The sequence below is a fragment of the Amphibalanus amphitrite genome, unplaced genomic scaffold (genome assembly GCF_019059575.1).
Source record: "Amphibalanus amphitrite isolate SeventyFive unplaced genomic scaffold, NRLGWU_Aamphi_draft 001822F_arrow, whole genome shotgun sequence".
Taxonomy (NCBI): Eukaryota; Metazoa; Arthropoda; class Thecostraca; order Balanomorpha; family Balanidae; genus Amphibalanus; species Amphibalanus amphitrite.
The window spans coordinates 54,942-81,662 of NW_024883315.1; the positions used below are offsets into that span (position 1 = coordinate 54,942).

At 50.7% G+C, this 26,721-nt stretch overlaps 1 protein-coding gene across 1 annotated transcript in view; it reads left to right on the plus strand.

The window, feature by feature from the left end:
- The window catches only part of LOC122375351 (plectin-like), a gene marked incomplete at its 5' end in the record, with an annotated part of 76,908 nt that overhangs the window by 48,642 nt on the left and 1,545 nt on the right, over positions 1–26,721 (plus strand). Inside the window, 12 exons of the mRNA XM_043354693.1 lie at positions 105–231; positions 14,046–14,228; positions 16,023–16,253; positions 17,848–18,060; positions 20,861–20,976; positions 21,782–22,302; positions 22,573–22,727; positions 23,090–23,257; positions 23,633–23,737; positions 24,001–24,141; positions 24,454–24,603; positions 25,027–25,136. Coding sequence (XP_043210628.1) covers positions 105–231; positions 14,046–14,228; positions 16,023–16,253; positions 17,848–18,060; positions 20,861–20,976; positions 21,782–22,302; positions 22,573–22,727; positions 23,090–23,257; positions 23,633–23,737; positions 24,001–24,141; positions 24,454–24,603; positions 25,027–25,136 — 2,220 coding nt within the window. The remainder of the gene's footprint in view (positions 1–104; positions 232–14,045; positions 14,229–16,022; positions 16,254–17,847; positions 18,061–20,860; positions 20,977–21,781; positions 22,303–22,572; positions 22,728–23,089; positions 23,258–23,632; positions 23,738–24,000; positions 24,142–24,453; positions 24,604–25,026; positions 25,137–26,721) is intronic.

Here is a 26,721-nt window from a genome sequence, read left to right on the forward strand (position 1 = left end):
ATTCTCGGCCCATCAAATATGTTACATATACAAAACATATTTAGCCATTGCGCTGCATCAGTGATCCGCAATCGTCCGGCTGATATTATGTTGGTTCGTTTCAGCTACAAGAAGGAACTGGAGGCGGGTAAGAGGGAGTCTGAGAAACAGATCAGCGAGATGCGCAGCCAGCTGATGCAGCAGCACCAGGAGGAACTGCGGCGCCTGGCTCAGAAACATCGGCGCAGACAGGTAAGAGCGGGTTGGCGAGACAGCAAGTTGGGATGGTGAGGGAGTTTTCCTGGCAGCTAGGAATGTGTCTGTGAAATAGGAAATAAAAATCAGTGCCTCGCCTAAGAGACATGAAGCTGGTAGGTGGGCACTACTTGGCGAAATGGGGAATCGGGTGGGTTCTATCAGACCGTAGTATATTGCAAAGGACAGCACTGATTGGGGTAGGAGCTAATGATAATTGGCACATACATTGGCAAGATAGCAAATAAAGTTGTCTTCTCGCGTCAGATAGAAGAGAATTGGCGAGATTGGGAATCAGACGGAGCTGTAGCAAGGGAATGAAGGGAAGGAAAAGTACAGAAATAAAAAAAGCTGCATCTTGAGGTTCATCAAACAGCGCGGTCCACTGCTGTTCGGCGGTGTAGCAGAAAAGAGATTCGCTGCTGGAAGGAACTCGATAGTAGAGCTGGTAGAACAGGGGAGCTTGAGAGTCGTTGAAGAGATCCCGAGATAGATCTAGTGAGAGATCCAGATAGTGATGAGATCCTGAGATAGATGAGATCCACCGGATAGAGATGTAAGTATCCACCTTGCGTACAAATACATCTGATGGAAGATGCTTTTTAAATTGGAGGCTTGATGATTCTGTTCATTGTATAGACCATGATGCACGAGATGCTTCTTCACTGCTCGGATTAGGGATAGAGGGATCCGATCAGCTGGGTTTGCAGCACAGTTGGGCAGGTGAAGGACAGGGCATTCGAAGTCCCGATGACCACTGCCAAACATATGGGTGGTAATTACATTGATTAATTGAATGTGATCATTCGTCCAGTCACCCATTCCTATATCACTGGCCTCCCCATTACAAAAATTGCCCGCTTAGTTCGTATTAGCGTTGCTAGTTTAGTTGCCCTCGAGAATCATTTGTTCGACTGCCATAACCGAATTCTACCAAATTCCTATCGGCCTTACTCTAAGATTCATGCGTCATCATTCTCACATCCTTGCTCGCATTACGTTCACATTTCATGTATTCACCCAAATTTAATTGGTAGCCCCCGAAATTCCCTCCGATAGTGTTAGGCGTCTTACAAACCATGGTCTCCCCGGCGAGATAAATGTCTCTTTCCGAAATCCATATGCATGCTCCGCTAACCGGCGACAAAGATACTTATCGCAGGGCCGTCCAGAATAATTATACACAAATATCCACCCTACTAATTTATGGGATTCACTACACGTCCGATAGACTTATGGTACACACATACACGATTTATATCCGACTTATCTCTCTACCGGGAGAGATTACCTATGCCCTCTTCCGGTCCGCGTGTAACATTCCCGTTCACGACCCAGGGACCACCGTTCATATCCTGGAACTCTCCTCAGGAACTCTCCTTAAACCATGGGATTTACTCTTCAAGGCCTTACGTGTCCTGGAGTACATTCTTCCCTCCCCTGAGGCTGTCCAGTACCGATTAAGGTACCTTTACAAAATAAGTATGAGGACTTATTCGGGACACTACGGCGCGCCTTATCCGCACTTTTGGGTGACTCACCCCTGACCCTCGGCTTCTTGCCTTTGGCATAACTTACTCTCCACTGCACACTGTGCCAATCTTCCCCTTCCCCCTGCCGTAGAAACCTCTCACTGCCTTCTCACCCAGTGTTACCTAAGCGGGAAAATTAACAGTGGCCGGTACCACTGGCGGAAAACGTGCATATGCCCTGCGTACGTGACGGCGTGTCCCTCTTATTATTCCGGTCTGGACGTGGGTTTAGAGAAGTGCATCTGTGTCTCATACGGTCATGCTGGTAAACGCTACGCCATAGGAGACGGGCAAACAAGCCGTCTGTGCCTCACAATGCCCTGTGCCAATATTGGTGGAGTAATTATTGGCGCTAACTCTCAAGAACGCGAATAACAGAAACGCATCTAATCGTAATCTCAAGTCCTAATTGCTGCTGCACGCGTGAACCTAATCATCAGTTCTCGTAAACAATCCTAGCAGACCTTGAACCGCTCTTGATTTCATCAGATAATCTAGAACCAATTAGTACGCACCGATCTGTCGTCTGGTTGTGATCCACCGTATCATAGTGAATTGCTGAATGCTCAAACGGAAATGACTCCTTGAAACTCGTTCGATAGCTTCTGATGGGCTACTAGTTACCTAAACAAATTATCTTTATAGAGTGCCAGAATATTGTCATAGGGTCCCTAGCCTTTCATAGGGAATCTATTTTAAATCATCCTATTAGCAGTAAACAATGCGCATCAAACGAAGTGCAGTCCTAAATATCAAATAGCATGTCATATTTAAAATTATGCATTAACTGTTTACGTTCTTACCCCGTTGCAACTTTCCACAACTAACCATGCTCCTATATACAATGACCTTCACCTACCGCCCGCGCCCCAATTACGGCTAACCCACTGCCCCTGTTGTGGCTGCTTTTTACGCCCTCTGGCGGCTCAACGCCCGCGTCGAGAGCGACGATACTGGCCGCCGGCTGGCGTCGCGTCGACAGTCAGTCAAGGCCACGCCGCGATGGGCGCGTCATCACTCGCGGTGCAATGCTCGTGCGTGTTGTCTCTTCTGGCCGGGTGGATTCACCGGATGTGTCAGTGAGTGTGAATCTGGTAAAATATCGCTGCAATATCTCCCTGTTCGACATCTCATCAGCTCCATTCAACGTAAGTTTTTTTTTAAATTAAATTCCTGTCCCATTTAATCGTTCCCCAACAAAGGTGGTCCTTTCTAGTATTTATTCTACAAAAGCACAACGATCGGCACCTATATTAGTCGCATATTAGTTCTAACCACAAACAATTCTACATCTACCTGTTACTCGACATTTCGCAATTTCAATGACGCAAAGTGACCATCTAAAGTCGCTAAGTGTCAAACCGTCAACCTCAAACCACTGCTCGCAACTCTGCACCTAAGTAACAGAAGAAATTCCGCCGTAAGCTCAAGCATTCGTATCTGTCGGAAACCATAACTCATAGCCATATTCATAGATCGATCGCATGAATCAGTCGCCACCTTAAAACATTACATTCCCTTTCAACCGTATTTACCTGTTCTATAATTGATTTCGACTTCGCAATTAATTCCTACAGCAATATTACCAATGATTTCGCAATGCAACTTTTAGTGAGTACAGCACGAATCTAAACCCTTAATTTCACAAACGTTCCAACCTCAAAACGCACCTGGCCATCGCCCATAATAAATCGAACGAACCAGCTTGACCGAAGACAAAGACATTTCAACGCTGTCACACATCCAGTCATCAATCTCAACGTTCGTGACCATGAGCTGCTTATTCAAATTTTAGCCTCTCGCTCTGGGCCTAATCGTGAACTCCAACTGACAATAACGGTTTGCTGGCGACTCTGACATGACTTCGAAATTCAGATCCTAATATGCTACTAGGGTGTCTGGACCAATAAGCTCAAAGTAATTTAAGTTTTCCAATTCCAATTGAGAGTGCATTTTATGGCAACCGAAAATGTTTGGCAGTCGTCACGGCACGGCAACCGGGCAGAGGGGGGGGGGTCAAGGATTGGGATTGAGCAGACTTTTCAACAACACTCACATTCTGGAGTTTCTCTGCGCTTCCGCTTCTCAGTGTGGTCACAAGCGTCGGCTACTGTCCTCGGTTCTGATCACTCGAACTGAAGAGGCTTCTCGCGGGTGACCCCGGACTGACGGCGGCCTCCAGATGGCGTCTCCGGCTCCGGCTGCAGACTGTGACTCTCGGCTGCTCGACTGTGATTCTCCCTCTGGTTGGGTGGCGCACCCTTTTATAGTTGGGGGGGGGGGAGGGGTGACTGCCACGCCCTTGCGACGTCATCTTCCTCTGCCTTCTTCTGGTGGGTGGGGCCGTAAGATGGCGCCCTCTGTCCTGTTTAGTCACCTTGCTCCTCTGTGCCTGCAATTTTTGGCCGTCGAATCGTCTTCGTGTTGAGTGCTTTATCATTTTAGTAATCGCTGACATAAAACAATCCACGAAAGGTTTGTGATTTTCGAGTTTTAATTTTGATTCTTCAATTTCATTTTATTCAAACTTTTGTTTCCTTCCGTTTCGTCTGCCGCCAACGCCCCTGTGACGTCACTCTTGCTCCGCCCACCGTACCGGGGCGTGGCCGTAAGTCAGCGCCTTCTTCCTCTGCGGAGATCTCTGGAACTACCTCATGAGGCCATTGTGAGGTCGGTCACCCGGCTATTTTGCCAGGTTCACTCACCCTGGGTTGCTGTGCCCGACAAAGGAGGCTGTGTGCTCCAGCCGGCATCCATCCTTGACACTGCTCCATGATCTGTTGACATATCTTACTGATCCAGCGTTATTTGAGGAGGCTCGGATCGCTCATCCTGCGGTAGCTGTCTCCATAGGCGAGCGTCGTAATGAGAGTTTAACGGCTGCCCATTGCGAAGACCTCTGGAACTACAGCGTTTTTGCTTGCCGTAGGATCTTTCTGGTTTTGCCATTCCCTCCGTGGGACTCAGCGCGGCGCAGCTGTTGTGGTACCTGACAGAGTACGTGACAAGTGACAGAGTACCTTAACGTGCTCGCTCGCCGCCGCCGCCGGCCGCAGTTCTGACGTAGCTTGTTGACTCAGCTGTGCCTCGGCGGTTCGTACTGATGTGACCGGCATCGTCTTCTCGCAGATGTGTCTACTGCGGGCTATTCTCACGGACAGTGCTCGTTGAGGGAGTTGGGGAAAAGTGCTGAATGGGGATGGCGGGCCTGGTGACGGGGGGGGGGGTAGTGAATAATGAGAGGGGAGGAGAGCGCAGCAGCAGCGCTCCGCTCAGCTGTGCGTCACCCGGTAGCAGCGACGGGTGTGTGAATGGAGGGCTAGGCCTGTGACCGGACTGCGAGGGGGGGGGGGGGAACTGCCGTACCGAGCCGTGCCGAAAAGATACTACGTTAAATGTTCAAGATGTAGCGTGCTACATCTTCAGTCCAAACAACCCTAGTTGCGTCCTCGCAACTCATACAAAAAAGTCACACCCCTTACTCATCTAAATTTACACAATCATGTGAACTTCCGCAACGCCCACAGCATGACATCGTATACCTAGTACAGTACACACACGCACCTGTTGTTCCTCGTCCCCACCTCAGTTTGTCGTTCACCAGATCCGGGTCACGGGCACCAACCACTTTGGTTAGCCCGATGTCGTCGGTTGCCGTCCGGTAAGCGGCTTCTTAGGAGGGTGAAGACCTCTGCGGCAGCCCAGGTGGGCGGCCTCCACAGCAGTTCGGGTGGCAGCCTCCATGGCAGCCCGGGTGGGCAGCCTTCATGGCGGCCCGGGTGGCGGCCTCCATGGCAGCCCGGGTGGGCAGCTTGCACGGCGGCCCGCGTGGGCAGCCTACGTGGCAGCCCAGGTGGACGACACCTCCGTGGCAGTCCGGGTAGGCGACCTCCATGGCCGGCCCTGCCGCGACCTCCGTGGCCGCCCGGGTGGCAGGCTCCGTGGCAGCTCAGGTGAGCGACCTCCATGGCAGCTCAGGTGGGTGACCCCCGAGGCAGCACGCGAGGGCAATGCATCCCCGTGGCAGCCCGGTTGGGTGACCATCGTGGCAGACCCGTGACAGCCTCCGTTGTAGCTCAGGTAGGCGACTTCCGTGGCAGCCCAGGTAGGTGACCCTCGTGGCAGACCCGGTGACAGCCTCCGTGGTAGCTCAGGTAGGCGACTTCCGCGGCAGCTCAGGTGAGTGACCCCCGAGGCAGCACGCGATGGCAATGCATCCCCCGTGGCAGCTCAGGTAGGCGACTTCCGCGGCAGCTCAGTTGAGTGACCCCCCGAGGCAGCACGCGGGACCAATGCTTCCTCCGTGGCAGCTCAGGTAGGCGACTTCCACGGCCGATCAGGTGAGTGACCCCCCGAGGCAGCACGCGGGACCAATGCTTCCTCCGTGGCAGCTCAGGTAGGCGACTTCCGCGGCCGCTCAGGTGAGTGACCTCCGAGGCAGCCCGCGAGGGCAATGCATCCTTCGTGGCAGCACAGGTGACCTCCGTGGCAGCTCAGGTAGCGACCTTTCGGCGGACCAGGTGACAGCCGTCGCAGCAGCCCAGGTGGGTGATCTCTGCAGCAGCCCATCTGAATGGATCGTTTGGCAGTTGGTCTTGCAGCATCCTGGCACCCTCTCCTCGTTCACCAACATGATAATCGCCTTGGCTGTGTTGTGAAGACGACCGTGTTTGATTTTGATTCAGTACAACACGAGCATTCCGCCTGTTCTTCCTCTTCTGCTTTTGATATTGCTGTCCTTTTATCCTCAATACTCTAGAAAGTTCGAGCTCTCCTTTGCAATACAGCAGCTGACCGTGACTTGGACTTGTTGTACAGCAGAACGTAGAAGAATTGATATGCTGATGCAAACAATTGTCAAGTTTCATTTTCGGCCTGTCTTCTGTATTAGTCTGATCCTTTGTTCATGAGACAGCTTCATTTCCTTATCTTATCTTCAACAGCTTCTTCTATGTCCTTTTCAGTATTCGTAAGACCGCTTCCTCTCATCAGTTCCTTCACGTCGACCCCTGCAGCACGTTCATTTCCACTGCTGTCAGTATTTCGAACACCTGCTCAATTCTTCAACTTTCCTGTCATCAGCCACCATCATAAGCTTCATCATCTTCACACAGCTTTCTTTAGCTCATCCTCTTTCTTCATATCGACCCCTGCAGCACGCTCATTTCCACTGCTGCCAGTATTTCGAACACCTGCTCTATTCTTCGACTTCTTCCTCTTCTCCATACGGTTGACTTTCAATTCATCAACTTCGGGTTCGGCGGCTTGTGCCAGTCTACCAGCTTCACAATTTGAGAATTATCAAATCCCCACGTTTTGGGCGCCATTTGTAGCAAGGGAATGAAGGGAAGGAAAAGTACAGAAATAAAAAAAGCTGCATCTTGAGGTTCATCAAACAGCGCGGTCCACTGCTGTTCGGCGGTGTAGCAGAAAAGAGATTCGCTGCTGGAAGGAACTCGATAGTAGAGCTGGTAGAACAGGGGAGCTTGAGAGTCGTTGAAGAGATCCCGAGATAGATCTAGTGAGAGATCCAGATAGTGATGAGATCCTGAGATAGATGAGATCCACCGGATAGAGATGTAAGTATCCACCTTGCGTACAAATACATCTGATGGAAGATGCTTTTTAAATTGGAGGCTTGATGATTCTGTTCATTGTATAGACCATGATGCACGAGATGCTTCTTCACTCAGGGGCGTCGTTTTGTATAGGCCTGGGAGTGCCCGAGCACTACCAATGTTCAGCTGAGCACTACCAATGTGTTGTTGAGCACTACCAACATTTTTCTTCACTTATTGAGAAAATTGCATTCAAACATGTCATACAAATAAAATGAATGAGGTTCTTATGTATAAAATCAACATGATAGCAAGTAACTTCAATGGTAAGTGGTAACTATTGATGAAAATCTTTAGACTTACTCCACAAGTAGATTGAATTTGAATTGGTTGACCAATTCAATCTTCTTGTAGCGTACCTAAGTCCATAAATTTCCATCAATACCTAGGTATCATTTTCACTTTCCACATCATGTCATTACGTCAAGTAATTTCAAGTTATGTGGTACCTACCTACCTACCTACCTACCAAGTTTCACAATAGTCAGGGGCGTCGTTTTGTATAGGCCTGGTAGGGCCCGAGCCTTACAAATGTTTATTTGGGCCCTACCAATGTTCGCTGAGCCCTACCAATCTTTTGTCACTTATCAGTTGATAAAAAATCAAAATAAACAGATAAGCAAATATTAAATAAGCACATATGCAAGTACACAAATAAGGTTCTAGCCACAGTAGGTGCATGTAGCTGACAATGAGGTTTCACGTGTCTAGGACTCCGGTCCTTAATGGATTTTAAGAGGCTCGAAAACGCAATTGGTTATAGAGGTCCATAACTGCCTCTGAGTCCCGCATACCACGCGACCGCCCCTAATAGACCCCGATCCGTCTCCACACCAGCCGCTGGAGGCCCTACACCGACTTCGGAAGGTGCCGCGGTGCTCCAGAATAGGCCATAGGTATATTGATTTGAGTGGGTGATGCAGCCTGAATCCCCAGGGTTCAACGCCAGGTCATTACCGCATCAGACCCCGAAAACTGAAGCTCGTAACTACGAGGGGCGTTCAAAAAGTTTCGGGCCGAACAATGAAGGAGTTGGAATTTTGGCCTGCAAGGCGGTGTGTTAAATGATGTGTTATTGGGATGTCCACTTACGCAAATTAAGTAAGTGGCCATTAATTAAGTCTCTTCTGTGATTGATTCGGGCTTCTATTCGTAGCATAGTTCGCCATTTCGGATAGGATGGGCGACGCCCAGAAGAGAGCAGTGATTCGTTTCATAGTAGTTAGTGCAGAAAAGGCACCAAGCGTTAACCCTCGCCCTGGGCATTTTTCATAACACGCCTGGCAGGGGGAGGGGTCGATGCGACCCCCCCTCCGCTCGTCAACTTTCCAAAACAGGGGCACACAATTGATGATGTGCGTCCATTCGATAAACATCGAGGAGAGGCTATAGGGAAGCTGACGTAAAGTGTGCACCTGATCCGCGACCACGCACCTGCGTACATGGGCGGGATGACGAACAGTGAAGCGATGAGCTTCGAGTTGTTGTCGCATCCACTTTTTTCTCTCCGAACCTTGCACACTCTGGTTAGTGGTTGCCACCTCTTCCCCAACATAAGAAAATTAGCAGCGGCAGCCTCGCTAACAGCAGGGAGACGAAATCAGCCGTCTTGGACGTGCAGGATGGGTCCAAAACCCACTTGGTTATGGAGGCCTTGAGGGCTCTCGCGAAGCGCTGCGCGAAATGTGTTTGTCTTAACGGTGTTTATTTGAATAAATGAACTTTTTGGTCTAATGAGTCGATGCTGTATCTCTCTACTCCTTCATGGTCGGGCCCGTAGCTTTCTGAACGCCCCTCGTACTGTCATCATTTTATTTTGGCAAGCAGGTCTTTCTACATAACTATCGTTGTGTTTCCAGTCCTCGTTAGTTGTCGAACCCTTCAATTGGCGTGGGTCTTCAAAACCGTTCCTGGCCCCGCAGCCGTCTTTTTTAGTCGGCTTGGGCCCTCAAAGCTGTTCCTGTCCGCTTTCAGCACAGCCGTCCTTTTAAGTCGATGTGGGCCTCTTTCAGAATGGCGTGCATTCCTCCGACACTATTGCCTATATAACTGCACGTTTTGTGCATGGCGTCCGGTGTGGACCCAGATTTCCAAAGTTTTTTTTTGTGTTTTCTTTTAGATTTCGGTTAGTCTTGTCAATGACCAGGGCGAAAAATAAGTGGCCGAAATCCGATGAGAAAGGCAGATTTGGGGGTACCCTACCTTGTAAGCCCCGTCATATATGGCCAGCCGCCGCCTTTGGGCACTACCAATCATTTTCGGAAAACGACACCCCTGTCTTCACTGCTCGGATTAGGGATAGAGGGATCCGATCAGCTGGGTTTGCAGCACAGTTGGGCAGGTGAAGGACAGGGCATTCGAAGTCCCGATGACCACTGCCAAACATATGGGTGGTAATTACATTGATTAATTGAATGTGATCATTCGTCCAGTCACCCATTCCTATATCACTGGCCTCCCCATTACAAAAATTGCCCGCTTAGTTCGTATTAGCGTTGCTAGTTTAGTTGCCCTCGAGAATCATTTGTTCGACTGCCATAACCGAATTCTACCAAATTCCTATCGGCCTTACTCTAAGATTCATGCGTCATCATTCTCACATCCTTGCTCGCATTACGTTCACATTTCATGTATTCACCCAAATTTAATTGGTAGCCCCCGAAATTCCCTCCGATAGTGTTAGGCGTCTTACAAACCATGGTCTCCCCGGCGAGATAAATGTCTCTTTCCGAAATCCATATGCATGCTCCGCTAACCGGCGACAAAGATACTTATCGCAGGGCCGTCCAGAATAATTATACACAAATATCCACCCTACTAATTTATGGGATTCACTACACGTCCGATAGACTTATGGTACACACATACACGATTTATATCCGACTTATCTCTCTACCGGGAGAGATTACCTATGCCCTCTTCCGGTCCGCGTGTAACATTCCCGTTCACGACCCAGGGACCACCGTTCATATCCTGGAACTCTCCTCAGGAACTCTCCTTAAACCATGGGATTTACTCTTCAAGGCCTTACGTGTCCTGGAGTACATTCTTCCCTCCCCTGAGGCTGTCCAGTACCGATTAAGGTACCTTTACAAAATAAGTATGAGGACTTATTCGGGACACTACGGCGCGCCTTATCCGCACTTTTGGGTGACTCACCCCTGACCCTCGGCTTCTTGCCTTTGGCATAACTTACTCTCCACTGCACACTGTGCCAATCTTCCCCTTCCCCCTGCCGTAGAAACCTCTCACTGCCTTCTCACCCAGTGTTACCTAAGCGGGAAAATTAACAGTGGCCGGTACCACTGGCGGAAAACGTGCATATGCCCTGCGTACGTGACGGCGTGTCCCTCTTATTATTCCGGTCTGGACGTGGGTTTAGAGAAGTGCATCTGTGTCTCATACGGTCATGCTGGTAAACGCTACGCCATAGGAGACGGGCAAACAAGCCGTCTGTGCCTCACAATGCCCTGTGCCAATATTGGTGGAGTAATTATTGGCGCTAACTCTCAAGAACGCGAATAACAGAAACGCATCTAATCGTAATCTCAAGTCCTAATTGCTGCTGCACGCGTGAACCTAATCATCAGTTCTCGTAAACAATCCTAGCAGACCTTGAACCGCTCTTGATTTCATCAGATAATCTAGAACCAATTAGTACGCACCGATCTGTCGTCTGGTTGTGATCCACCGTATCATAGTGAATTGCTGAATGCTCAAACGGAAATGACTCCTTGAAACTCGTTCGATAGCTTCTGATGGGCTACTAGTTACCTAAACAAATTATCTTTATAGAGTGCCAGAATATTGTCATAGGGTCCCTAGCCTTTCATAGGGAATCTATTTTAAATCATCCTATTAGCAGTAAACAATGCGCATCAAACGAAGTGCAGTCCTAAATATCAAATAGCATGTCATATTTAAAATTATGCATTAACTGTTTACGTTCTTACCCCGTTGCAACTTTCCACAACTAACCATGCTCCTATATACAATGACCTTCACCTACCGCCCGCGCCCCAATTACGGCTAACCCACTGCCCCTGTTGTGGCTGCTTTTTACGCCCTCTGGCGGCTCAACGCCCGCGTCGAGAGCGACGATACTGGCCGCCGGCTGGCGTCGCGTCGACAGTCAGTCAAGGCCACGCCGCGATGGGCGCGTCATCACTCGCGGTGCAATGCTCGTGCGTGTTGTCTCTTCTGGCCGGGTGGATTCACCGGATGTGTCAGTGAGTGTGAATCTGGTAAAATATCGCTGCAATATCTCCCTGTTCGACATCTCATCAGCTCCATTCAACGTAAGTTTTTTTTTAAATTAAATTCCTGTCCCATTTAATCGTTCCCCAACAAAGGTGGTCCTTTCTAGTATTTATTCTACAAAAGCACAACGATCGGCACCTATATTAGTCGCATATTAGTTCTAACCACAAACAATTCTACATCTACCTGTTACTCGACATTTCGCAATTTCAATGACGCAAAGTGACCATCTAAAGTCGCTAAGTGTCAAACCGTCAACCTCAAACCACTGCTCGCAACTCTGCACCTAAGTAACAGAAGAAATTCCGCCGTAAGCTCAAGCATTCGTATCTGTCGGAAACCATAACTCATAGCCATATTCATAGATCGATCGCATGAATCAGTCGCCACCTTAAAACATTACATTCCCTTTCAACCGTATTTACCTGTTCTATAATTGATTTCGACTTCGCAATTAATTCCTACAGCAATATTACCAATGATTTCGCAATGCAACTTTTAGTGAGTACAGCACGAATCTAAACCCTTAATTTCACAAACGTTCCAACCTCAAAACGCACCTGGCCATCGCCCATAATAAATCGAACGAACCAGCTTGACCGAAGACAAAGACATTTCAACGCTGTCACACATCCAGTCATCAATCTCAACGTTCGTGACCATGAGCTGCTTATTCAAATTTTAGCCTCTCGCTCTGGGCCTAATCGTGAACTCCAACTGACAATAACGGTTTGCTGGCGACTCTGACATGACTTCGAAATTCAGATCCTAATATGCTACTAGGGTGTCTGGACCAATAAGCTCAAAGTAATTTAAGTTTTCCAATTCCAATTGAGAGTGCATTTTATGGCAACCGAAAATGTTTGGCAGTCGTCACGGCACGGCAACCGGGCAGAGGGGGGGGGGGGGTCAAGGATTGGGATTGAGCAGACTTTTCAACAACACTCACATTCTGGAGTTTCTCTGCGCTTCCGCTTCTCAGTGTGGTCACAAGCGTCGGCTACTGTCCTCGGTTCTGATCACTCGAACTGAAGAGGCTTCTCGCGGGTGACCCCGGACTGACGGCGGCCTCCAGATGGCGTCTCCGGCTCCGGCTGCAGACTGTGACTCTCGGCTGCTCGACTGTGATTCTCCCTCTGGTTGGGTGGCGCACCCTTTTATAGTTGGGGGGGGGGGAGGGGTGACTGCCACGCCCTTGCGACGTCATCTTCCTCTGCCTTCTTCTGGTGGGTGGGGCCGTAAGATGGCGCCCTCTGTCCTGTTTAGTCACCTTGCTCCTCTGTGCCTGCAATTTTTGGCCGTCGAATCGTCTTCGTGTTGAGTGCTTTATCATTTTAGTAATCGCTGACATAAAACAATCCACGAAAGGTTTGTGATTTTCGAGTTTTAATTTTGATTCTTCAATTTCATTTTATTCAAACTTTTGTTTCCTTCCGTTTCGTCTGCCGCCAACGCCCCTGTGACGTCACTCTTGCTCCGCCCACCGTACCGGGGCGTGGCCGTAAGTCAGCGCCTTCTTCCTCTGCGGAGATCTCTGGAACTACCTCATGAGGCCATTGTGAGGTCGGTCACCCGGCTATTTTGCCAGGTTCACTCACCCTGGGTTGCTGTGCCCGACAAAGGAGGCTGTGTGCTCCAGCCGGCATCCATCCTTGACACTGCTCCATGATCTGTTGACATATCTTACTGATCCAGCGTTATTTGAGGAGGCTCGGATCGCTCATCCTGCGGTAGCTGTCTCCATAGGCGAGCGTCGTAATGAGAGTTTAACGGCTGCCCATTGCGAAGACCTCTGGAACTACAGCGTTTTTGCTTGCCGTAGGATCTTTCTGGTTTTGCCATTCCCTCCGTGGGACTCAGCGCGGCGCAGCTGTTGTGGTACCTGACAGAGTACGTGACAAGTGACAGAGTACCTTAACGTGCTCGCTCGCCGCCGCCGCCGGCCGCAGTTCTGACGTAGCTTGTTGACTCAGCTGTGCCTCGGCGGTTCGTACTGATGTGACCGGCATCGTCTTCTCGCAGATGTGTCTACTGCGGGCTATTCTCACGGACAGTGCTCGTTGAGGGAGTTGGGGAAAAGTGCTGAATGGGGATGGCGGGCCTGGTGACGGGGGGGGGGTAGTGAATAATGAGAGGGGAGGAGAGCGCAGCAGCAGCGCTCCGCTCAGCTGTGCGTCACCCGGTAGCAGCGACGGGTGTGTGAATGGAGGGCTAGGCCTGTGACCGGACTGCGAGGGGGGGGGGGGAACTGCCGTACCGAGCCGTGCCGAAAAGATACTACGTTAAATGTTCAAGATGTAGCGTGCTACAGAGCGCCACTATTCCCTGGCTCCTTTTGCCCTCTCGCTTACCATCCCGAGAAGTGAGTATTATCTAGTGACGTGCCCGCCTCTCCCCACAGTCGAGCCGGCCCAGGGACGGCCACGGTGGTGGTGACGGCGCCGGTGACGCTGGTGCCGGTGACGCTGGTGCCGGTGAGGGATCACCATCTCCCGGGGAGACAGAGGACAGTCGTCGGCAGGCCCTACTGGCGGAGCTGGAGAACCTCTCGTTCGAGATGAAACGCCAGAACGAGAGCGAACAGGTTAGTTATGGCGAGCGACTGGCTTGTGGCTGAGAGGACAGCGTGGTGGGAGTCCCAGGGTAGGTCCCTAGTAAACCACCAAATTTACTTTTTACCTGAAATTATAGCAGTGAGGTCTTAAAAGACATTGGCTTTGTTAGGTCCTAACGGTTTTGTCCAACTTTAAATACAAGAACTCTTGTTCGTTTATTCTCTTCAATGCCTCAATTAAACGCTTAGTCAATTACTTTCCTTCTACTTAATGTAGCTGTTTTTGCTAAGTACCTTTATTGAGTAACCCACCGCTGGGCCTCACGCGTGCTTGCCTGGTGCGTGCTGTGTTCGCCACTGTTCCCGTGTTCTGCCTGCTACCGATCTAACCCTGCATTGCGCTTGTGACCGATTATGCCTGACGATGCTATTGCAGTGATCGGTCATGCTTGAACTAACCACCACCGCGAGCATTGTGTGTTCCGAACCTGAAACCTAGCTTGACATCATCCTGGAATCTTTATCCGTGCTTGTTCATGATTTATTCAAGCACTGTCCATGCAGTTTTAGTCATTCAGGATTCACCAAAACGTGTGAAACGACTGAAGGTCTTTACCACTACACTGGCGTCACCAACTGCACCATATCACCACTGAACACACCCCACCCACCATCACCGGTGCTGGTGCTTTCCGACACCCTCGGGGTGGGACTGATTGGACGATGGGCGCCCAGTATGGGCCGGCGGCCGTGGTAGGGTTGACTATGGGTGGGAGGGAAAGTAAGGTGGGGTAGGACGGATACTGGGAGTTGGGATATGTCTTCCTCTGGGGCATTTAGGAAGCGGGCCGACAAGCGCAGTAGTCGTAGGTAACCACACTGTGGTCAGGCACTTTCGATGCATGCGGGACTGTCACGCACGTGCCAACTAAGGGGTGTCAAAATTGTTCCGCTTCCCGTACCTCTGAATCTGCAATGACTGAGCCGATTGCGCTGAAACGTGGCCCGTCGATGCCAACCACCAGACGATGCATTTATATATGTCTACACGGGTGGGTCGATGCTGTCATTAGCACGTGCAAGGGTCGCTTCTAAGTCTGAATAATGGCTGGACAGATATTTTCGTCTAAAGCTAGCTCGCTGTGAGAAACTGACTAGATGATAAGATGACTAGATGATAACCTTGATAAGCCAAGGGGTCTCATATTGCACGTGCGCTCGTATGTACAAGGCTCACTATTGCGCTCGCTCGTTCGTTGCCTCTAAAGGCGTATTGCTGGTTATGTTTTATTTATTCAAGTGCGCTTTATGTGACTACTGGGTCATAACAAACAACAGGGGCATTTGAGCTATGCATGTAATCAGAACGGCTTAGATTTGGACAGGTACTAAAAACTTAAATGATATGCCTGATTTATTTTTATTTTCATGCATTTATCGCATTTTAAGAGCTACAACGCTGTATCGATTGTCAAATTCAAGCGCATTGCCTTCCATTATCTCATGGATCTGGCAGCAGTAGCATGATTTAAACAGTTGTTTTAACTACTTTGCTGATGGGAGGGTAATTATGGGTGCGTAAGCCGCGGAGGCTGTTCTGCAGTCTGCACAAGCACACTAGGACAGCGGGGTTTATGCTGCCACCATTTTATATTTTTCTTCGTAACATAATATTTTAATGGAGAAATCACCAGTATTATTGGTATCAGCTTCCTCAAGCTCTGGTTTCCTCGTAAGATCCTTACAACGGCCTCTCGCTACCCTGGCGTCACCGTGGCGCGCACGGCCGCCTCCGGTATCAGTAGTTTCCGCCGCCGCCACCAGGCGGCGTTCCTGGAGCAGCAGCGCGTCTCGCTGGAGCGGTTCGCGCGCCAGCAGGAGCGCGCCATGCGCCAGTTGGAGGCTCGCCAGCAGGCGGCGCGAGACGAGGCGGCGCAGGCAGAGCGCGAGCTTGTGACGCTGCGCGCGCAGAGCGCCGAGGCCGAGATCAGGAGGGATCAGGAGGCGGCCCGCTGGAAACTGGAGCTCGCCACCGGCTACGAGACGCAGATTAAGGTGAGGCAGCAGAAGGAGGACGGCAGGACTAATGGAAATCCCATAGAGGGCCGGGGTGCTGGACGACGCTGGGTTGGGGACGGGTTTTCGCGGGCGAATAAGGGGTAAATTGGAGTGGGGTTTCAATCAAAACGCAGAAGAGATAAGCCAGGATAAGAGGACAGGTTTGAATGGAATAGCTAAAGGTCTACCGTGGTGCTAGGTCTGGCGAGGTGTGGAAACTGGTGGAAGAGGATTGCGGACGCCGTTGGTGCGAGGTATGAGGGACGCTGCCTAAATGAACCTAGGCGGGATAAATGGGGTGGAACTTTGGCGATGACTGAAGGGAAGTTGCTTTATTCGCTGCCAGTGGGTGAGAAGTGGAACTGCACCCATCACGGTCACCTCACGGCACTGCACCAAGCACCGTTTGCGTGGAGATGGTATTAGCGTGGGCACTGGGCAGGGTTACAGCTTTTCCTGAGGTTAGTCCTGTGATCTTATGTAACTGACTGCCAGAGCGAGCTTCACGGCCGAGCTGAGGTGCTCCCCTAGATTACTGTGTGTGGAAGAGACATGAGTGATAGTCGGGGCTAAGTAAACGTGGATGATTTGCCTTTTGCCAGGTACCAAGGAATATATTGCCAGGTGCCTTAGCATCTGTCAGACTGTCAGGTCCTGTGTTTTTTTCATCAGCGGCCTCTACTGCATTCTCTAATGTCGGTTAATGAGTTCACCAACTCCCTTCCTTCGAACCCCTGCATGTTCGTCGTGTCTCAGCACAAGCAATAGTTTATAGGAGTTCCGGTGTGGCGGCCCTCTGAGCTTGAATGCGTTTTGTTTTTCTGCTTTTGTCGTCATTTCTGAGAGTTCATAACATAACCTTGTGTGAATTTCTACCTGGCGTGTGTCTCTCGCACTACGGCTCATGACAGGCGTTTTCCATCCAATCCTCTTGCATGCAGCTTCAAGTTACCTCATCGTAATAAATAAATAAATAAATAAATAATTAAATAAATAAATAAATAAATAAATGCGTGTTATGCCATCTAAATTAAAGGACATGTAAACAATGCTTTCAGTGACCACCAGCTGCGTACCCAACCCTCCGAACATTCGCTTTTCATCTCGTTTGTAATTGTCCTTACTTCGTACTGTGTGCTCCGTGACCATTGCTCCGATTCCCGTGATTATCGTCCTACGCTGTTAAAAGTGTTCCCAAAGGCAGCCGAAGTTTTGTGTTACCGCTTAGTTGGACAAGTCAAGGCACGCAAATCGTTCCTGGACCGGCCTTCGTTGACATTTAAACTCCCGTTTTAACTCCCATTGACATTTAAACTCCCGGTCCCCTTGCAATGTAACCCTCCCCTGCCCTCGTCCATCGCTACCCTAACCCCTCGTGACCCTACCCTGACCTTGGTGACCTTCCTCTTCCCTCGATGACCCCATCCTTGCCCCGGGCAGTGACCTATCCGTACCCCTGGTTCTCTGCCCTAGCCCTTTCAACGTTAACTCCTCTCTTCCTTCGGTGACCCTCCCCCAGCCCCAGGCGGAGATCCCTTCCCCGCTCACGATTACTGCACCCCTTCCCACGGTGACTCTCCCCCTGCCCCAGGCGGTATTGGCCGGAGTCACGTTGGACGAGGAGACTGCCGCGTCTGTATCCCAGCTGCGGGCTACGCTACAGCACGACAGTGGCGCCGCCCTGGCGGAGCTCGAGTCTGCCCACCAGGCGGCGCTGCGAGCGCTGGAGGCGCGCCACGAGCGGCAGCAGCGAGAGCTCCGCCTACAGCTGGAGGCCGCCTCTAGACGGGAGCGACACCTGCAGGTACGCCCGCAGGCGGAGTCCGCCGAACGGTAGGCGGAAGTTCCGCACAGGGCGGAGTCCGCCGGACGGTAGGCGGAACGTCCGCATAGCGCAGAGGAAGGCCTGTGGTGCTGTAGCTTCACGCTCTCTGGACTATAATTTATAGCGTGACTAACATGTGATTCGTGATGGACCCCATGGAAGCTGAGTTATGTGTGTGCTAGAGGTTGGTGCGTTAAATGTCTTTGTGCTCAATATTATCACAGGGTGTTAAGTATTGTTGTACTGGAGTAATTGTTATTTCCTGGTTTGCAACCGTCATTTGTTCCGTAGTTCTCTTGTTTTAGCGAGCGTTGACTTTGTGTCGGTGATCCCGAGACATGATAGGGCATTCTTCTCCCTTCCTGTCCTGTGACGTGTTTTCCTCTGTGGGTGATCTGTGACTGTCTCTCTTATTGTCTAGTCAGTGTTACGATTTACGGTCCTTGCTGTGCGCCCGGTGCCTGGTACGCCCTCTGAAAAAGTAACACGCACCATACGCTTTACACGTTGGCCGTTCGCTCTTTGTTCATACATCCGGCACCCACACACGCTTCTCACTGCACTCGCTTTGCCAATTATAAAGCTAATAAACGCTTATGAAAGCAAGGAAATATAGAAGGCAGCTCCTCTCACCTTCCATATAATTGTTCTGCTGTTACTTAAACCGTTACCTTTTTCCAGAACAAGTAACCTCCCTTCCGCTGAACATTTATCTCCCGCTGTACTTACTGCTGAGGGCTACCGCTAGCCAAAGGCCTGCCAACACCTAACCCCTAGGACTGCTACCGCTACCCACCCAGGTTACCCTCCCACCCTCCCTGTCCGCTATACTAACCACTGGGACTACCGCCGCCCACCCAGGACACCCTCCCTCCATCCTTAACCGCTATACTAACTCCAGAGGCTACCGCCGCCCACTCAGGACACCCTCCCACCTTCCCTGTCCCGCGGCACTGGGACTGAGCTGCCGTCCATAGGTACTCCGCCTTACTAACCTCTGGGGCTACCACCACTGCCCAGGACACCCTCTCGGACGAGGTGGAGGCTCTGCGCGAGCGGCTGGCCGCCGGGCCCGGTCCGGCCGGTGAGGGGCTGACCTTTGAGCTGGACGGGCTGCGTCTGCACCTAATGCAGGTGTGTCAGGTGACAGTGACAGACTGACACGGTGCTGACGAATGATGTGCGTCTGCCAAAGGGACAGGGAAGCCGGCGGGCCGGCTTCGTTTGCTTTGGGGTGTAGTTGCTTTTGAGAGATTTCTTTTTGTGTGGGTGCTTGTGGTGTGGGACGGGAATTTTGATCAGTTTGCGGCGTGAGTATCAATATACATAATACAATATTCTGTATTCGATTTCCCTCTCGATTTGACGGAATCACATAAAATACCAGTATTGAAATGAAAAAGGTCGATTTGATACAGTTGTAGTGTAAGATTTTCTCCTAGGTCTATGACGAGAGAGTATCACTTATCTTACTCCTCAATCATCGGTCCTGCCACTCTCCTCTCGTTCTGCTCATCGCATTGCTCAGTGCCACTAATGAATGCATGCTTGTCTTCTTGGCTATCTATCACTGTCGCCCGTGCTTTTTATTGCGCCTTTTATAATTTCTGGTGATGATTTTGCTTGTTTTGCTGTTATTTATTTTGTTTTTGTTTTGATTCTTTTGCATTTTGTGAGATTCGTTTCGTATTTTAGTTTGCTGCTAGACTGTCCCCCATCTAGTTAGTATTGTACGCCCGTTGCATGGCCATTGTCAATACATGCTTAAAAGTGCAATTGGCGTTTGTCTGGATCTAAGGGAAATACCTATATCAACGGCTTGTACTAAAATATCTTGAATTAGCTACTCTCGGCAAAAGTTGTGGTCGATCTGAGCAAGCGTTAGGTGAAGATAAATCGGAAATCGCTCAAGTGACGACACTTTTTGACCCTCGCCGGCATTTGCCTTTCTGCTTCCTTGGCACTCTGTATGATCCCCGATGGGTTTAACCCGAAATTGAGCTGGAAATCAGCATAAAGCAAGGGTATGGCTTGCTACGTGATAAAGGGCTAACGGTACTGGTAGGTACCCAATTTTAGACTGTCAGGTCGACTAATGGCTTCTGAGGTCGTCAATTTCTTCGAAGTGAGTTTTTGTAATGGAGAGGAAAACTATAATTACTTACACCTTTTCATAGCCGCGGTGAGAATATACTTTTTGTTCGGCACAAGTCTAGGTCGAGGTCCATTCAGCTCAGGCAATTTGACACACGTTGAGTGTCATGTCGTATGATGTGTTCAATGGCTCAGTCCCGAATGGATCATAGGTAGGACATAGGCTCTCTCCCTGAATTGAGCTGTTCAACAGCGTTCACAAAGTGAATGTAGCTAAAAAAAAAATACAACGGCTGAGTTGCATCCCTAAAATGACGTCCACCGTACATGATTTGACTTAGATATCAATGGATGCATGTCTTTTTGAAACCTTCCGTGAAAAACCATGCTCATCTATATTACAAAGTCAAACGATTTTGGCTGCGTGTGGCCTGACATGTGACGTCATGAATATTGTTGTGGTCTGGTAGGAATTTGCTTTCCTTTTGTGCCGGCGAGGGTCGATATTGATATACGAGAAAGAATGGTCGCGAGGGTAAATATGAAAATGGTCGGAAAACTACACCTCGTAACATTACCAGATTTCCTGCTTTGGATCCGTACCTCTCACACACGCTGTTCCTCTCACGGCGTCTTCGAACACCGCCGTATCTAACCGCCCGCTGCGGTGGCCGCCGCTCCCCAGTTGGAGCAGGCGCGGGACAGACTGAACGGAGTCGCAGACTGGTCGTCCGGGGAGCACGGCGGCGGAGCTACCGTGGAGGTGGCCAGAGACGAGCTGGAGCTGCTGCACAAGGACAGGTAGGTGTGGGTCTGCTGTGTAGGACTGAGATTGGAGCTGCTGTATAAGACAGTAGGACTGGAACTACCGCACAAGGACAGGTGGGTGTGGGGCTGCTGTATAAAAACTGTTAACTGTGGAGCTGGCAGTATGAAAATAGTAGATCTGGAGCTAGTACTGCTTTGCTTACAGGTATGAATGATTGGAGCTATCACGTAGTATGAATGATTGGAGCTGTTACGTAAAGACCCGAAGGACTGGGCTGGAGCTGGTAAAGGCAGTTGGGAGTGGCAGAAGCTGGTGCATAAAAACTGAGCCGCCAGCTGGTTAACTTATAATTTGACAGAGACTTGACATGACATTGCTGAGTTCTCACTAATCTCTGCTATTAACGAACTTAAAAGTTCATAACTGAGTCAGAGACCATGGATCAAAAATTACTTTCTTCAAAGTTACAGCCCACGGCTTGAACTTTGTGACTATAGTGATTCATCACTCGGTAAGCCTCCCTCATGGATCCGTTCCGTTTATCATTTGGGTAATCGAGTTGATAGCAGCTCATTTTTCGCGGAGCAGGAAGAGCTTCACTGAATTATGACATTTTTAGTTAACCGTGATTTGACAGGACTTGTCGTTCTGCTTTTGATTGCGTGATTTTTACAATCAATTTTACCCTTCCTTACCTGCGCTATAGCTGTTAGGTTATCGCAGGTTTGTAGAAGCACGCGTAGATAAACTGTAGCCAATCGTATGATGAGCCTGTTACCACCGCGGTTAGATCAGACCCCAACACCGACACGGATCCCTCTCTCCTCTCATCGACAGGGAGGAGCAGGCCGACCAGCTGCAGCGTCTGGGCGGCCTGGTGCGCGCCCTCTGCCAGTACTACCAGACCGCCGAGCGGCTGCACGGTCCCGCCCCTCCGGCCGGGGTGTCCGCAGACCCAGAGGCTGACGCCACTGACCGGATGGTACTGGAGGCTCTGGCTCCTGACGAGGCTGTTTGTCTATGGGCGGAGCGGGGCCACCAGCTACCTCGAGTACAGCGCTCGGTCCGGGAGGCCACCGCTCGACTCCAGGCGGCGGCGGCAGCAGCGGCGGCCGGCGGACAGGATCAGAGGACAGAGAGGGAGGCAGAGCGGGCGGAGAGGGCAGAGCGCCGGGCCGCGGAGCTGGACCGGCGGGTAGAGGGGCTGACGGCTGAGCTGACGGCGGCCAGACAGAGGGTAGCGGCCCTGGAGGACAGAGCGCAGAGCGAGGAGCGGGAGGCGCTGGGGGAGAGCCGGCCGGCCGGACAGCCGGCGCCGCCACCGCCCGAGGTGACCCTGCAGTGTATCAGGGAGGCAGGTGAGAGTCGCTGCTGAATAAATTGGTGTCTGGCTGGTCGGGGACTTAAATGTCATGCAGAGTCACGACGCCTGATGTGACTCTGCATGCTTTGCAGCCACAATTAGTTTGATTTATTTCGTGGGCGGTATGCTTACCTTGTTGATGCTTCCGGTGTTTTTCTTACGGTGTACAGAAGATCAGCATTCCGTGGCCTCTCCGACCCGTCTGGGCTGTCGTATCTGCTAAGACCTCCTGATATAACCACCTACCTGCTCTGGTCACCCCCAGCCGAGGCACTGCTCTCTGCGCCCGCCGACCCGGCCGACTCGCGTCTGCTGCTGAGCCGGGTCCACCAGTTGGAGGCGCTGCTGTCTGAACTGACTGCGCAGAGCGACCAGATGGTGGCGGATTGTAACCGGGAGGTGGAGGACGTCAAAGAGCAGGTGCGTAGGGAGATAAAGGGCGTCAAGTAGCAGGTCAGTTGTGGGAGGGAGGTGCGGAATGAGACGTCACAGGAGGGGTGTAAAATGATCAACTAAGGCAATTATAGTGTCAAATACATGCAAGCGATGGGAGGGAAGTGTTGAATGATTTGCTTAAGAAATGATTGTTTTCTTTTAGATGGAAGACAATAGCAGCCAGCAGGTCAGTGGGAGTAGGGACCCGGTGTTTAAACCTTTTTAACTTGCTATTGTGAAGTTCATTGAAAAACTTGTCCAATTGTGTGTTGCCTTATCAGCACTGACTAGCCTTTAGTCCGACAGTGACCTACCTCATCACCACGCCTCTGTCTCCCTCCCGGCAGATGGTGGCCGCCGAAAAGCAGCTGCGCTCCACGCGCGCCTTTCTGGACGAGGTCACAGCAGAGAGGGAGGCAGAGCGGGACGAGTTTGGGCGGGAGACTGCGAGACTGGCCGAACTGGTGGCGGCCCGAGAGAGGGAGAGAGACGAGCAGGCGCTGCGACGGAGACAGGTAGGGAAGAGGGAGGACAGTCTGGGGAGAGCGAGAGACTAAGTAGATCAGTAGACCCGTCGGTTAGGCAGGGTATTTGTATGGACGTGAGGGGGCTAGGAGGCACATTGCTGATGCATGGGTGGAGGAATGCGTAAAGTTCACAGGGATTGAACGTATTGTACCGCTAGTATCTCAAAATAACTGCCACGTATTATGTATGTAAAATCGTTTCTTTTGTGAACATCTCAAATTACCGCGTTATAATTGAACAGTGTGTCGGCCGTTGATCATTGACCGGAACGTCTCATAAACACTTTCCCGACACCTGACGCCTTTGACACATGGCATCGCTGACACCTCTGACACCCCTGACCCGCCGGTCTCGCCTGCCAGTTGGAGGCGGTGGAGGCGCAGAACGCTGAGCTGATGGCGGCCGCGCACGAGGGAGACCAGGAGAGGGTCCGACTACGCGACGAACTGAAGGCAGCCGTCAATAAGGTGAGAACAGACTGTCAACACGCGCACGGAGTCGCATAATAGACTGACGCCCAGAGTCGCATAGGCCCGTGAGATGGGGCTGGCGATGGACACAGGCTTTTTTGCAATCGTATTGTCAAATTTCATTCGTAAACATTTTCAGTTTATGTCGCTTTTGTCTTGCTTCTAATGATCATCTTCCCGCTTCTTTTGCTCGGAACAGTTTAAGAATGTACATGATCTCTAGCGATGACTGAATATCTATCTCCCCTTGTGTTCGTCAGATCCACGACCTGCGTGACATCATCCGCTCTCTGGAGTCTCACGTGGACGAGCTGGGGGCAGCCGAGGGTGGAGCCGCTACCGACCGTCTCAGGGAGGAGCTACGCCGGCAGACGGCGCACAGCAGGCGCCTCCAGGCGCAGGTACGAACCAACAGCAGCTGCGTGGTAGCCGCTGTAGGTCATAGACAGACGTACCATGCATTGCTCATGCAGTATCAGCTAATCATGAAACTAAGATCTCCAAGTGCTTCCCGATTGGGGAGCTACTCTGGCCCATGCGCCGTGTGTTGTCTGTTTCGGATCTTTCCGGAGTTCCGTCTCCTTCGACTGAAGTCCGGGCTCTCCACTGTTATACCCCGGACGTTTGACTAACGTTGGACGGAAGTCCCCACGCTGTTGTTCTCGGGAGTTATATGTGTCTGAAGTTCCGCCCCCTCTCGTCTGTGTCCGCAGTTGTCCGAGTGTCGATGCGCCGCGGGCCGACCGGACCCGGCTGGAGCGGATGGCGCCGCGCCTCCCTCGCGCCTCAACTCGACTGCCGACAGTGAGGACACCACCACCCTCTCGGTGTGCCCCTCTCTGCTGCAGGAGCTGAGAGATCAGGTGAGCGGCTGGAGGCGTTGGAAAGATGAACCTCTTCAGACGGCGTTTTCAACCCGCTATGATGCATAATTGTGTTGTATTGTTTGCTGTGGTTCATCTGTTGCACACTTGAAAGTTTTCTAAAGAACTTCAGTTTTATGCTTTTCATAGCGTAGGACTTATTTATCTTTCATATCACATGCTTTAAATTTCAAGATAGCACATTGTCATCAAGTTCTTTTTTTTTATTCAGGCCTCCCTCCAACGGGCTCGTATGGTCCCGACTGCGCCACCAGGGCCGCCATTTTGTTCTCATCTATGCATTTTTACCGCCAATCTAATCCCATTCCTTACCGTCGAGCACAATATGTCAGCCCTCCCCTCTGACGCCACTACCCTCGTACCGTGTTCTCTCACCCGCCGCGTCCGTTCGCCCGTCCACAGATCATTCGTATGGAGGCGGACGTGGACCAGCGTGTGGAGACGCTCGAGAACAGCTTCTCGTCAGCGACAGAGACGCTGTCACCGGCCGGATCACGACAGGACCTAACGCAGTGAGTGTTGATAATCGTTCACGGCGCCGGGATGTATGAAAAGTGATGGGACGAAGCTGGGTGGGTACGGGATGGAAGGAAAGAGAGATGCTTGGTGATGAATAAATCGATGAAGTTGCTTTTTTAAGAAATTTAGTCCGAATGGCTGAATGGGCGGATTTGAGGTATCAGAGCCTGCACTAAGCATAGCTTGTTGTGCTGACCCTGACCCCACCACCCGATCGCGCAATTCCAGTTGTATGGCAGAATTTTGTCCGAACGTTTAACGTGCCCTCACGACTGGACACGGTCCCCTCCGCTCACTCACGTTACCTGGCTTCTGTGCGGCCCCTGCCACAGACACGCACGCCATTACACGTAGGAGCTTAATGTGGCCGCCCGCACCGGTGCTTGAACCGGGCTCTCACTTCCGGCTAAGCGTCGAATTCCGGCGCTTTTATCCACTCGGCCACGGAGAGGACTTTGCTTTGGGTGGAGTATTGAATGCTTGCGCAAATAGTTATTCGTTTTCATGAATGTGATTTATTTTTATAGCCAGAGGATCTGCTTGCATTGACCTTTATCAATCCCTCTAATATACGGCTGCTATCACAGTAACATCTGATCTTCTTGTGGGACACGGTAACTATCCCGTGACCGTTAACCCTATTCCTGGCGGGCTCCGCCGGGACAAGAAACTGGCGGGGGGGGGCCGATTCGGCCCCCCCCTGAGATCTCGAGAACGAAGCAAGATAGCGACAAGCGGTAAACGGCATCGGATACGCACGGCCAAGATCTACAATTTTTACTGAGGTCATTTTCAGGTCAGGTCAAAGATGACGTCACAGGGGTCGAAAAAGTCAAAATGGCGGCACTAGATATGGAGAGAGTTTTTCTCGAATAACTTTCGAATTAGTCAAGATAGGAACAAACTAAGGGCATCATCGTGATCCTCTCGTCAATCCGCATCGAATGATATATATGTTGACCTCGAAAGGTCAAGGTCAAAGGTTGACCTCAGGTCACGTGACCTCGAGGTCATCATGTATATCATTCGATGCGTCTTGACGAGCTGAACACAATGAGACCATCCACGCGTCTGTATCTTGTTCCTGTACGGAGTTATTGGCCAAAAACCTTTGGTGACCTTTGATGACGTCACATGACCTCACAGCTGCCCAACAGCAAAACAGACCTCAAGGTAGTGAAGGTTGATCGTATATGAAGTCATGTATGGTATATGGGGCCATTCCGACCCGTTTTAGTGGTAAAAACAGGGAGTTGATTTTCCCCCCATTGACTTATAATGGGGAGGTCGCGAAATTGACCTGACCTTAGGTCACCGATATCAAAATTCCGAGATATACAAATTGCACATACTGGTACCCTAACTAAACCCTGAAGAGAAGAAATTGATCGGTCAAAAACTCTAGCTCTGGCGTGATTGCAATCTTTTCTGAGGTAGCGTCACCAAACCGCCTCTGGTGACCTGACCTGAGGTCAGATCAACTCAAAATTTTCAGACATGTTGCGTAGAAGCCTTTTAGGAAAAGTCAGAAAATTTGAGCTTCCTAGCTCAACGCGTTTGGAAGATATAACCAAAAAA